General features: G+C 45.3%; 1 protein-coding gene across 1 annotated transcript in view; it reads right to left on the bottom strand.

Moving 5' to 3' along the window:
- UBE2G1 (ubiquitin conjugating enzyme E2 G1) overlaps positions 1–13394 on the bottom strand; it is a 103856-nt gene extending 90462 nt beyond the window's left edge. Inside the window, exon 1 of the mRNA XM_053893244.1 lies at positions 13043–13394. Within this exon, the coding sequence (XP_053749219.1) occupies positions 13043–13088 (46 nt within the window). The 5' untranslated portion in view covers positions 13089–13394. The remainder of the gene's footprint in view (positions 1–13042) is intronic.
- Between the last annotated feature and the right edge of the window lie 682 nt (positions 13395–14076).

Below are 14076 nucleotides of genomic sequence, written 5' to 3'. Positions count from 1 at the left end.
GATAACTTAAGAAGCTCAGGTCCAACACACTTTGATCATACCACTTCCCCCTCCTCAAATAGAATTTCACACTTGCGACACTTTTAAGATTTTCCACAAATACCCACCATTCCAAATATTGTTTTCCCACTAGTTCAGTTTATCACATACTCCAACCACATTGAATTGTTTTCAGTACAAACCTTCTGTCTTGCTTGCTCTTTTCCCTCAGTGTTAAATATGTTCCTAGATATGTGATCGAAGTTTACATATGCTCTTAAAGTCAAGCACAAATGCCACCAACTCCTCAAAACCACCCATGAACCAGACAGGTAAGAAGTAACCATTCCTAGACTTTCTCTGATACTTTAAAGCATGCCTCTTAGGGGATTTCTACAGAATACAAGTGACTGGAAACAAAAGAACAATACCGTATTCATTTGGCATCCCTACAGCACACGAAAACAAAACCAGTTATCAACTTTGTTGAATGAAGGATGTAAGAGACAGCACTACATATACACAAATGAGCTTCACTCAAGAGATCAGAAAACTCTCTGAAATTATACCCAAACTTGTGTATGTACAATTTTCTCAGGAAAAGGTCTTTAACTCTTATTAAATTGTCAAAAGTCCTAAGAAACCGCTGATCGGTAAAGGGCTCAGGCTTCATCAGCAGACAGCCCTATGTCTGCCACCCAGTTCCATCGGGGTTAGCCTGGGGGAAATTACCAGATCAAATATAAACCTCAATTTCCTTATCTCAAAAAGGTGGTAACATCTACTTCAAAGATTTGCTGTGAGAACTGAGTGTGACCACACATGGAAAGTCCTAGGATCAGGAAGAGTATATTACAAGCACTCACTGAATTTTTTCCTTCCTGCCCTCCTTGTTCTTTTGAATCAGTTTATATATCTTACATACATACATTTTAGGGCCTTCTTAAATTACAAATTGCCGCCATCCCTTAAAAGTTGTGTTCAGACTATCTGCTTGGAAATCTTCAACAGGGTTAGCTGTCTCAGAAACATCTATTTGTTTTACATTTCTGCCCATCGTATCAACTAATTCTAATTACTATTGTCTTTACATGACAGACGCAAAGATTTTCAAGTTTATTTTGAGAGAGCGCGCACATGCGCAAATGGGGTACAGGCAGAGAGAGGGAGGAGAGAATCTCAAGCAGGCTCCACAGGGTCGGCGCACAGAGCCCAACACAGGGCTCAAACTCACCAACCATGAGATCATGACCTGAGCCGAGGTCAGACTCTTAACTGACTGAGCCACCCAGGTGCCCCAGATGCAAAGATCTCTTAAAAGTATACAACCTAATGCTCTTAAGAGATTCTGATGTACTCAAATATAGTCCTTTTCCTAGGAAGCCTTCCCTGACCGCACGTGCTCCCCTCCCCCATAATTACTCCCTCCTTTCTCAGGGCTACGTTCCATTCCTTCCACACATCTATATGTGCACTCATCATATGCACTGACCTTTTGTTTACATGTCCATCAACCTCTACTAAACACAGCACCTCAAGGTAGGAGTACTAGATTGTCTCTGCGTTTCTCATGCAGCGGCACACAAGAGCTCAATAAATCAACTTTCATGCTGATCCTTTCATTCACTTTCCAAATGGCAGCACAACAAGTCTACAAAAGGATTATTCAAAATTAAGATGGAATTTCTATCTCAAACTACACCAGTCTCTTTCAATTTCCTGTTCCTTGGAAGTGTTAATGTGACAATTATGTTATTGTTTGTAATGATGAAGTAAGTTTAAAATGGGTGTTCTCTACATGAAAAAAGATTGATAAAAATGCTTTGGCTACAGGTGACATTCTAAAAACTATTCATTTTGAAATACAGATCTATACTTTCAACGGAAAAAACAGCACAGAAAGGCCTTGGATACGCTTTGCCCAGGACGTCAGTAGCCTCATCACCACGGGACATCGAACCGAAGCAACCGACACCAACACAGTCCACGCGCTTTATTTAGATTTATTCCATCACTCACTGTGCAGACAGCTCTGTGCAGTGTGATCACATCTGCAGATTTGTGTAACCACCACGAGACACAAAACTGTGCCACAGCCACAGAGACCCTCGTGCCACACACCACGGCGGCCGCTAACCCTTGACGACCACAAATCTGTTTTCCATCTCCAGAAGTGTGTCATTTCAAGAATCCTATGCAGGTAGCAAGACCATTCACGTGGGAACGGGCAGCCTCTCCAACAAATGGTGACGGGAAAACCGGACGTCCGTGTGCACGAGATTGGAGTTGAACCCTTCCGTTACACCGTGCACCAAAAATCAACCCAAGATGGCTAACAGATCTACACCTAAGACCTAAACTGTAAAACTACTAGGAGAGCACACAGGAGCCTGATGACACCACACGAAAGCCGAGGAAACAAAAGCAAACGCAGACAAACAGAGCATCAAACTCAAAACCCACTGTGCGTCAGAGGACACAGCAGAGAGAGGAGGCAGCCCGTGGAAGGGAGAGAATGCTCCCAAATCGCGTGTATCACCTAATAAAGGGCTAATATCCACAGCACACAAAGAACTCAGACCGGGGCACCTGGCTAGCTCAGTCAGTGGTGCGTGCGACTCTTGATCTCGGGGTGAGTTTGAGCCTCAAGCTGGGCGTGGAGCCTACTTAAAAAACACACACACATTCAAAAGAACCCTTAGGGCGCCTGGGTGGCTCAACTGGTTGAGCACCCAACTCTCGATTTCCTCTCAGGTCTTGATCTCACAGTTCCTGAGATCGAGCCCCCCACCCCTACTGGGTCAGGCTCTGCACTGACAGCGTGCAGCCTGCTTGAGATTCTGTCTCCCTCCCTACCCGCCCCCTCCCAAAAGTAAACGTTAAAAAAACTTTTAATGAAAGGACTCCTATAATTTAACAACAAAAAAATCAAATAATCTGATTCAAAAATGGGTAAAGGACTGAACAGACATTTCTCCAAAGACAACTGTTCAAAGGGGCGGTGAGCACATGAAAAGTTGCTCAACATCACAAATCATCAGACGAATGCATATGAAAACCACGAGCTGTCACCTAACACCCATCAGGACGTCTACAGTCAAACAACAACAACAACAACAACAACAACAACAACAACAACAACAACAACGGGTCATCACAAGTGCTGGCGAGGATGTGGGAAGAATTCACGAGGCTTCTGCACTCCTGGCAGGAGTGTGAACTAAGCCACCACTATGCAAAACACGAAGTTCCTCAAAACAAGACAGAACTGCTCAGGGCAGGCTCACCAACTGCAACACAGTCACCACTCACGGGGTGTTGATGATGGGGGAAACTATGTGGCGGGAGTGCTGGGGGTGTATGAGAAATCTCTGTACTGTTTGCTCAATTTTGCTGTGAACCTAAAGCCGCTCTAAAAATACTCTACTTAAAAAAACAAAAACAAAAAACAGAACTACCATAGGATCCAGCAATCCCACTTCTGAATTTACAGCCAGAAAAACTGAAAGCAGGATTCTGAGGAGATATCAGCACACCCATGTTCAGGGCATCAATAATCACAACAGCCCAGAGGAGGAGGTGCCCCAGATGCACATCTTGGATGAAGGGATAAACAAAACGTGGCAGACACAAACAAGGGAACATTATCTAGCTTTAAAAAGGAAGGAACCCTGTCACATGCTCCAATGTGGGTGAACGTTAGGGCGTTACACTGAGTGAATAAGCCAGTCAGAAAAAGACAGACACGGTAGGACTCCATCTACAGGAGGTAAAGTTATCAAACTCATACAAACAGAAAGCAAAATGATGGTTTTGAGGGGGGAGGGGAGAGGGGAGAGGGACAGTTGTTTAATGGGTAAACAGCTTCAGTTTTTCAAGTTCTGGAGATGTTCCACAACAATGTGAATGCACTTAACATTACTGAATGGTACACTTAAAAATAGTTAAGATGGTCCTCTCTCTCTGCCCCTCCCCTTTTAAACATTAAAAAAAAAATTTTAAGTGGGGGAGGCGCCCGGGTGGCTCAGTCGGTTAAGTGTCCGACTTTGGCTCAGGTCATGATCTCCCAGTTCACAAGTTCAAGCCCCTCGTGGGGCTCTGTGCTGACAGCTCCGAACTTGGAGCCTGCTTCCGATTCTGTGTGTCCCTATCTCTCCCCCCTTTGTGCTCTGTCTCCCTCTGAAAGATAAATAATCATTAAAAAATTTTTTTAAACAGCTAAGATGGTCAAATTTATGTTTTTTATCACAATAAAAAGAATTTCACATAAATGGAATCGTACAGTATGTAACCCTTTGAGATCAGCTTTTTCTTCCCCCTCATTCAGCATAACTCCCTTGAGATCATCCAAGTTGTTCTGTGTATCAACAGTGTGTTTATTTGTATCGCTGATAAGTCTACTTCACGTATGGATGTACCACAGTTTATTCACCCACAGAAGGATACCTGGGTTGTCTTCCAGTTTTCAGCTATTACTAATAAAGCTACCCTGACCGTTCACATGTAGACTTTTACAAAGACATAAGATTCATTTCTCTAAAATAAATGCCCAAATGTGCACTTGATGGGTTGTGAGGTAAGTGCCTATTCAGTTTTGTAAGAAATTACAAACTGTTTTCAATAGTGGCTGTACCGTTTCACCTTTCCACCAACATCACATGAGAGAGAACTTTCCCCACATCCCTGGACAGCATTTGGTGTTTTATTTATTTATTTATTTATTTATTTATTTATTTATTTATAGCTACTCTAGTAGATATGTAGTGATAATTTAGTGTGGTCTAAATTTGCATTTGCCTCACGGTCAATAACACTGGATATGTTTTCATTTGCTTATATGCCATCTGAAATGTCTGTTCATATCTTTTGCTCATTTTCTAAATGGACCGTTTTCTCATACTATTGAACTCTGAGAGTTCTTCATTTATTCTACATCAATCCTTCAGCAGATATTTAGATTGCAAATATTCTTATTCTTCCAGTTTGTAGCTTGCCTTTTCAGTTGTCTCTCGCAAACATAACTTTTCAATGCTGATGACGCCCAGTCTACCAATAGATCCTTCCATGCCTCATGCTTTCGATAAAACCTTCACTTGGCACCACACGGTCTTGAACTAGAAACCCTAATATGCGCACCACACATAAGAATAAGAGAATGATGAAGCACAAAAGGCGTAAGCACTTTCAAAATCAAATCAAAGCAGTGTCTCCTATCATAAAGAACATTTGGGAAAAAATCCTAAATGTGGTAAGTTGTTCTTTAAAAGCAATGCTTACTTTACAAGATTAAAGCAAAAACAGCTGCCAGGTAAAAATTTAAATGGCTCCTCTGTTGTTTACACTTTTAACAGACCCCTAACCAATGGAGAAGTAGACAAAAAGTAAAGAAGGAACAGTAGCTGTTTTTCTAAGTTATTAGACACTGATGGAATAAAAAAGGTGAAACTTTTCTCTTACATAAACTAACTTTTCACTTATTTTCTAGACCCTCACATCATAAAGAGAGGTATACACCTCTACAGCAACAACAATTATGGTAATTTCCCCAGCAGTTGGAGTGCCAGAATCTGACAGTGGAACAGCACTGATAAAAATTTCTAATTTGCTTGAGTAAGGCTAATACTATCTTGCACTAGGGGGAAAGTTTATAATGCTGTATTTTAACATGCATGCATCTTATTTTCTAAAAATGCATTTTATCATTCTCATCTGTTCGTTACCATAATTTGCAAAAGATTTGCTTTTTCTTATTTGTACGTCTCTGTACCTGAAATGCCATCAACCAGATGTAACTACGCTAAGTTTACCTTGCCAGACCATTTCCATACGCATATTCTCTGCTTTTCTCTCTGAGAAGTCACTTCCCATAAACCAATCAAAGATAGCATTAAATAGAACGTTGGAGGTCATTTCATGTTTCAAATTCTAACAAAAAAATTTCTCAGTAATTAAGAAAGACAAAATTTTTCATCCTAAACGGAACAGAGTCCATTAAAACAAAGGAACGCTTAGTATTTACTTGCTTGAAGCAAGAACACATCCACACTACAGTTAACCATAAAATTAGTATATCCCCCCCAAAAAAACCTTGCACTGAGGAACCCAAAACCAAATAATCTGAAGATTGAAACTCATCTTGATAACGTAAACAAACACTCCACCTAAGAAAAGGAAATCAAAAAGCAACAACAGGCGCACCTGGGTGGCTCCGTGGGTTAAGCATCTGACTTCAGTTCAGGTCATGATCTCGTCGTGGTTCATGAGTTCAAGCCTCGTGTCCGGCTCTGTGCTGATAGCTTGGAGCCTGGAGCCTGCTTCCGATTCTGTGTCTCCCTCTCTCTCTGCCCTGGCCCTGCTCATATTCTCTCTCTCTCTCAAAATTAAATAAACATTAAAAAAATTTTAATAAAAAAAGCAACAATATAGTGGGAGTCAATGAATTTCCAGGTTTCCAACACTATACCACTCTATTAATCATCAAGACATCTTAATTTCATGACTACATACAAACGTATCACTAAATAGAATGTGTATTAACATAGAAACTACATAATAAAACTATATACTTTGGGACTACATCATAGCAAATACAGACTACACTAAACACTAATATCTACAATTGTAGAATTTACTTTAATATTTTAATATAGTCAGCAGTATTTTAGAAAGTGAGGTTGGGATGCCTGGGTGGCTCAGTCGGTTAAGCATCCGACTTCGGCTCAGGTCATGATCTTGCGGTCCATGAGTTCGAGCCCCGCGTCGGGCTCTGTGCTGACAGCTCAGAGCCTGGAGCCTGTTTCAGATTCTGTGTCTCCCTCTCTCTCTGACCCTCCCCCATTCATGCTCTGTCTCTCTCTGTCTCAAAAATAAATAAACGTTAAAAAAAAAATTAAAAAAAAAAAAAAGAAAGTGAGGTCAACCATTACAAGAGACTACTGTAAGGGCGCGTGGGTGGCTCAGTCGGCTAAGCGGCGTAAACGACCTAAGCAACCGACTCTTGATCTTGGCTCAGGTCATGATCACACGGTGTAGGCTCTGTGCTGATGGCACGAAGGCTGCTTGGGATTCTCCCTCTCCCTCTGCCCCTCCCCCACTCACACCACATGCAAGCACAGTCTCTCAAAGTAAACTTTAAAATAAAAAATAAATTGAAAAACTTAAAAACCAAAAGACTAATGTAGAAAGTATGTTTCATTCTGAAGTAGTTTATAGAAAATTAAACTACCATTATTTATAAAAAACTAAATTTCACTGCATTATCAAAAAGATTCACTGAATGATAGAAATTACTAGTTAAAAATCATGTATGCCCTAATGTTAAGAAAATTCACTTATTCACTAAAATATTAAGACTTTCCCCCAGTCTCATTGAGATACAACTGCCATATGACATTGTGTACTTCTAAGGTGCACAACAGAATGATCTGACACACGTATACACAGCACAAGGAGGCTGCTTCAGATTCTGTGATGCAACACATCAGACACAGGATTCCTCCACCACAGGGAATGCGACCTGCCCGACGCTGCATCCTCAGCCTCAGTACATACTTGTATTTGCTTCACGCACACTCTTTTCTCTGTCAACATAGTAAAATATGCAAAAGTTGCATTATTGCTATAATAGAGGAATTATTCCTGGATATAAAAATTCCCAAACTGTTAAACAATTAGTAGTGTGATGCACTATACATTTACTTTTAGACTTTCCTTCCATTTCCATATTTTGACACATTTTCTTCCACATCAGTTAACAACTATTAAGAATATTAATGGTTAAGGGAAGCCTGGCTGGCTGGGTCGGTGGAGCATGCAACTCTTAATCTCAGGGTTGTCAGTTTGAGCCCCACGCTGGGAGTAGAGATTACTTAAAAACAACTTTTTGATGTTTAAAAAAAAAGATTAATACTTAATATTAAAAATATATATTAAATACTATGTTCATCACCCAGAATACTAGAGTATTCCTGTCACTAGCCAATTATTCTATATCTGCTTGTTTAAAACTGTCAATGGAATTTGTATGTCAGTGTGCCAATATATTCTAGAAAGGCCAAAAAACATTAAACCTTTCTTATTCCTCCTTTTAAGTGTATTCTTTGAACATCTTACAAACACCAGGGCTGCCCATAGCACAGCACATCACAAAACCAGGAAGTGCAGGCAGCTGGCTCGGGGAAACCGCTCAGAGCACCCACTGCAGCATGGCTCCAAATCCCTGGCCTCACAGCCACCCACAGTACTCCTTTAACAATAAGATTTTCTTGGGGCACCTGGCTGGCTCAGCAAGGTAAGCTTACAACTCTTGATCTCAGAGCTGTGAATTAGAGCTCCATATTGTGTGCAGAGATTACTTAAAAATAAAATCTTAAAAAAATTTTTTTAATAAAAAAACTAAAAATTTAAAAGTGGATTTTCTTGAGCATCAAGATGTACAGAATCTTTGCGCATGAGACTAGGAATCTGTATTTCCCAAATGATTCCCTTGCACATTTAAATCTGCACATAACTAACTCATCAAAACAACCTACTTACATGGGTAGCCAAGGAGAAGATGATTTGGGAATTTTCCAGGTTACTTTAAAATTAACAATCAAAATTTCTACAGTAAAAGAAGCTCAATTAGTTTATTGTTAAAGTATAACAGGATTCTTCTTCCTAGTACTGGAATGACAGGTGTCTATAAAACCCTAACTACTGAAAACCTATGTTCTCAAAGTTAAAAAAACAAACTCCAGTAATCTTAAAAACAAAATCATGTTCTTATTCCTTATGTTTGTCATACCATAAAATTTAGTATGATTGAAGAGAGAAAGTGCAAATAGCCCAAAATTTTTCTCATAGTTAACCACCAACACCAAAAAGCTTAGCACTTCCTTCAGCCTATGACGCTGGCCTGAAGCTGACAATGGCTAAAATATCTTTTTATGATTACCTTAAGAATATCACTTAGATCGGGGCACCTGGATGGTTCAGGCCATGAAGTGTCTGACTTTGGCTCAGGTGGTGATCTCACAGTTCGTGAGTTTGAGCCCCACATAGGGCTCTCTGCTGTCAGTGCTGAGCCCACTCTGGATCCTCTGTCCCCCCCCCCCCCGCCATATGTGCGCATGCTCGCGCTCTCTCTCTCTAAAATAAACATTAAAGAAAAAAAGAATATCACTTAGATCTTAATGTGTATGTAGTATTTTATACGATAAATTTAAGATGGGAACATTTCCATAATCATTTTGGTAGTTACCGGATAAATTAACTCTTAATACTTAAATTTATAAAACGCTATTTCACGTTTGTGTTAATTATTGCTTCCTGGGAGGCAACATAGGCAATTAAAACAATAAAGTCTAATTGATTAATTAAAATTAAATAAATAAAAACAATGTCTCCAAAATAAAAAGGCCCTCAACCTGAATGTAGCAGTACCACTCAACTTAGTACCACTTGACTTTCTGCAAGTAACTCAACCTAAGTCACTATTTCCTTATTGGGAGGATTAAATGAGATAATATATGTAAAGTAGCACAGTGACCAGTACATGTTAGTCCTCAATAAAAATGTATACACATAAATGTATATACAATAATCTGAATCTCTGAAAAGGCACACAGGAAATTATCATGATAGCCAGGCTATTTCCAAGAAAAGGACACGGGGTTCCCTGGGGGGAGTGGAAAGACTATACCATTTTATGCTCTGTATTTTTAACCAGGACTTATAATACCTTCCCCAAAATTGAAATAACTGTGAAGTATCTCTGGTGTATCAGATTTCTTAGGGTGTAGCATTATGCGCTGCTGCTGAATCCAAAGGAGTAAGTCAGAGTCTAATAATATCCAGGAAGAAACACACAACCTATCTGATTTCATCAGTCAGGTGTTCTTACTTGCTTTACAATAGTATAATGGTCTTAACTAAAACACCTTTAAACCAGTAATCTTTCAACCTAGGTTGATTTTAAGCCCTCAGGGGACACTGGCAATGGAGACATTCTTGGTTGTCACAACGGAGGGGGTGTACTACTACCGGCATCTGGTGGGTAGAGGCCAAGAATGCTGCTAAGCATTCTCTGATACACAGTACAGGCCCCCACAGTATCCATCCAAAACGTCAGTAGTCCCAAGTCTGAGAAACTCTTCAACCAAAGGAGCCAGGTTCTTCATTACAATTACCAACAAAACAAATCACACTCATACACACACACACACACACACACACACACACACACCCCACAATTCTCCCCTCAAGTAATGAAGTAAAACCCTTTAAGGGCTGACCTCAATATACGTAACCATTGTTGACTACTGTTATTAAGTGTCTGAAATTCTAGCAGCCAGAATGGCTTACAGGTTGCGTCTACTCAATTCAATACATTTCAAAAAATTTTAATTTTTTTAATGTTTATTTATTTTTGAGAGAAACAGACAGAATGTGAGTGGGGGTGGGGGGGTAGGGGCAGAGAGAGAGGGAGACACAAAATCTGAAGGAGGCTCCAGGCTCTGAGCTGTCAGCACAGAGCCTGACACAGGGCTCGAACCCACAAGCTGTGAGATCATGATCTGAGCTGAAGTCGGACGCTCAACCGACTGAGCCACCAAGGCGCCCCGGTACATTTCAAAATTTTTAATCATTAAGCCTTTCAAAGCTCACTCTAAATGATTTCAAGAGATTACAGTTTACCATTCTTTCCTGTTTTCAAATGATATCTGAAGAACCACAAAACTCAAACAATGTACTACTAACATACAAACAGGGCCTTTATTTTAGTGAGTAGTTATCAAGGCTTTCCAATGAATGGATGAATGGGATATTTAAACTCTCACTTAATACACTGCCTTGGCCTAATATTTTGCACTTGTTAATTAAAATCCTCCAAATATTTAAGAAATTAAGAACAGTCCATTATTTCTGATCAAGAAGGCAAGAAAAATTAATCAGCAGTTAAGTAACTTTATAATTGAGCTTGAAAAATTACCAACTAATACATACTCTCCTCCAACCTTAAAGCATGTTTTGATGTGCCTTATGGAAAGTCAACCCCTGGGGCACCTGGCTGGCTAGGTGGGTGCAGCTTGTGACTCTTGTTCTCAGGGTTGTGGGTTTGAGCCCCACCATGGGTGTAGAGATTACTTAAAAATAAAACCTTAAGGGACGCCTGGGTGGCTTAGTCGGTTAAGCAACTGACTCTTGGTTTCGGCTCAGGCCATATTCTCACGGTTTCCTGACTTCAGAGCCCCACATCCGGCTCTTCGCTGACTGTGTGGAGCCTGCTTGGGATTCTCTCCCTCTCTCTCTCTGTACCTCCCTCACTAGCACACGCGCTCTCTCTCCCAAGATAAACAAACTTTAAAAAAAAATAAAATAAAATCTTTTAAAAAGTCAACCATTAATAAATAGCTTTGGAAAACAGTTTATCAACAAACTGGCCAAAAAGTGCAAAACTGAACCGAGAGGCCAGCAAAATCTAGAGCTGAGTAGGAAAATAGTTTTGAAACGCTGCCGTTATTAGTCATACTTCACTTTCTTAGTAACTGCGTTAACTTACACCTTCTAAAATCTCTATCTTTCCCATTATGTAAGAGTTGAGGACTGTTTTAATACTGACTTCGTATTCCAATACTGCTTAATAGCTCAGCACGTAAGAAACACACTGATCATGGAATTCTTTGCGAGACCAAAAAAAAAAAAAAAAAAAAATCTTAATTCCTTCTTCCAAAATAAACAAAACAATACACAAACACTAAGATGTGTTTGCAAATACAAGATGCAATACGGTTACTGTTTCATAGCTTTCCCGATACATTATTCCTGGCGAATCTTAAGTGTCGCTAGAACTTCTCCATTCACTTGACGCCACTCCTCCTGAGCATCCAGAACTTTAATACTTGTCCAAACCTGCTTGCTCATGGTCTAATAATAAACCTAATTATACAATCTGTTACAGCCCCTGACAACCTTTTCCTTAAGAAGCCATAAAGGTGATCTAGCCAACACCTCACTCCCCCCCCAGGAAGCCCGTGTCAAGCCCGGAGTCGTGCACGCCCGCCTCTGGCTGGCGCACCGGGCCGGGCGCTGCGGGCCGCCTGGGGGGCGGAGAGGACCCGCCGGAGCAGACGGAGCACCGCGGGACTCGCCGCCGGCCCATTTCTCTTTAAATCTGGCAGCACGTGGGGCGGCATTGTGAAGCCACCAGCCCGCCCCCCCCCCCCCCGCGCGCACTCCGCGCACGTCCGCCTCCAGTGCGCATGCCCCGCTCGCCCAGTCCTAGCGGAGTCGGAGCCAACCCCCTAAAAAGTCAACCTGGAAGCCGCAAACGGCCGGAGGCCGGGACAATGGGGGAGGGGGACGCAGGCACCTCCGGGGAGGCCGCCCCGGCCGCCGCCCCAGGCCAGGCTCGCGGGCCGCAGCCCGGGGCTCCGCAGGCCGGCGCCGGGGCCGCGGCGCTCGGAGCACAAAGCCCGGGGCCGGCCGCGAGCGGCTCCCCAGCCCGCTCCCACCCTCCGCGGGCGGGCGGCGGGGCCCGTGCCAGGCGCAGGCAACCGGGCGGCGTCCCGCACCCGCCGGCCTGTCCGGCACCCGCGCGGCGCGACAGCCGAGGCCGGCGCTTTTGTTGTCCGCCCCAACTCCGCGGCGCCGCGCGGCCGGCCAGAAGTTTTGCGCGCCTCCCCTCCGCGGCCGGGGGGCCGCCTCCCCTCGCCCTCCCGGGCCCCGCCCGACCCGCAGCCGCGGCCCCCCGCGAGCCCGCACGCCCCGCCCGGCCCCGGGGTCCCGAGGCCCCCGCCGCACCTGAGCCCGGGCCCGCCCCTCCGGAGACCCGCAGCCCCTCCCCCGCAACGTCCCACCGGGCGGTGGGGGAGGGGGCGGGCGCCGAGCCCGGTCCTGGTCCCCGCGGCGGGGCGCGTCCCCGCCCCCGGCACCCTCCCGACGCCGGCCAAGTGCCGGGCCCGGCCGGACAGGCGCCCCGGGCTCGCCAGCGGCCGCCCGCCCGGGAGGAGGGAGGACTTGGCGGCGGCGGCTCCCCGCGGCCCGGGCCCGGCCCGGCGCACGGCCGCCAGCCCGCTCTCACCTGCCAGCTGTCTTCGCAGTAGCAGCGCCGACTGCAGCTCCGTCATCCTCCCGCCGAGGGCCCGGGCCGGCGCCGGGGCTTTCGGAGGGCCGGGGGCAGGCTCTGGGGGCGCCTGGAGCCGGGTGTGCTGAGGAACGCGGGCCCCCGCGACGGGAGCGCTGGAGCCGGGGCAGGGCCGGGCTGGGGCGGCGGGTCCGCTCGGCTCCACACGGCGCCTCACGCCCGGAAGGGGAGGGCGCCCGGGCGGCCGCGGCGCGCGCTGGGACTCCGCTCGCCCGCTTCCCTCCTTCAAGCCTCCTGTCGGCCCCGCCGGTGCCTTCCCCCGCCACTGCCTCACTGCGCGCAGGGCCGCTCCGCGCAGGCGCGCTGGGGCTGCCCACCTCGGTGGGGCCCGCCCCCGCAAGCCCGACCCCTTGGCTGGCCTGCCCCGCCCCCGGCGGCGGAACCCCGCCCCCTGCGCGCCGCCGCCGCCGCCGCCGCCGCCATCTTGGGAAGGTCTGGCGCGTCTGGCTCCTGGGCCGCCGCCTGCAGACGCCCCGCGGGCGCCATGTCGGAGAGGTCGCGGAGTGTCCGGGCTGCGCCTCGAGGTTGCAGCAGGTGGTCTGGGCGTGCAGGGGTCGCATGGAACGGTGGACGGCCGGTTGTTGGCGACTACCCAGCAGTGGTCTAACAGTCCGCACGTGGTGTGTGAATTAGTCATTGTCAAAGCTGGACTTCGGTGTGCCCCATTTTAAGTAAACCCCCCCAAACAGACTGAATGTTAAGTCCCCCTACAGAAAGCATGCCCAGAAAGATTCTTGAAACAAAATGTTGCACATCTCCTACTACGAACCGACTAAGTGTAGATGGTAGGACTCTATGAGTAAGGACAGCTGAGATTAGCAGACTCTGACATACTCAAACTGCGGTGCAGAAAGGCGTCTCCTGAGCAGAAGTGAAGGGTGCCCTAGGGTTTCGGGAAAGCAGCTGTGCTCAGCCCGCTTCGCCGGCCTCTTCGCCGCAACCTTCTTCCGCGCATAAATTCTCCAAACTCT

This window comes from Panthera pardus, unplaced genomic scaffold (assembly GCF_024362965.1).
Source record: "Panthera pardus isolate Hobbes unplaced genomic scaffold, ASM2436296v1 HiC_scaffold_3, whole genome shotgun sequence".
Taxonomy (NCBI): Eukaryota; Metazoa; Chordata; class Mammalia; order Carnivora; family Felidae; genus Panthera; species Panthera pardus.
Note: the sequence above shows the minus strand (reverse complement) of the source record. Positions and strands in the feature narration are given on the sequence as shown.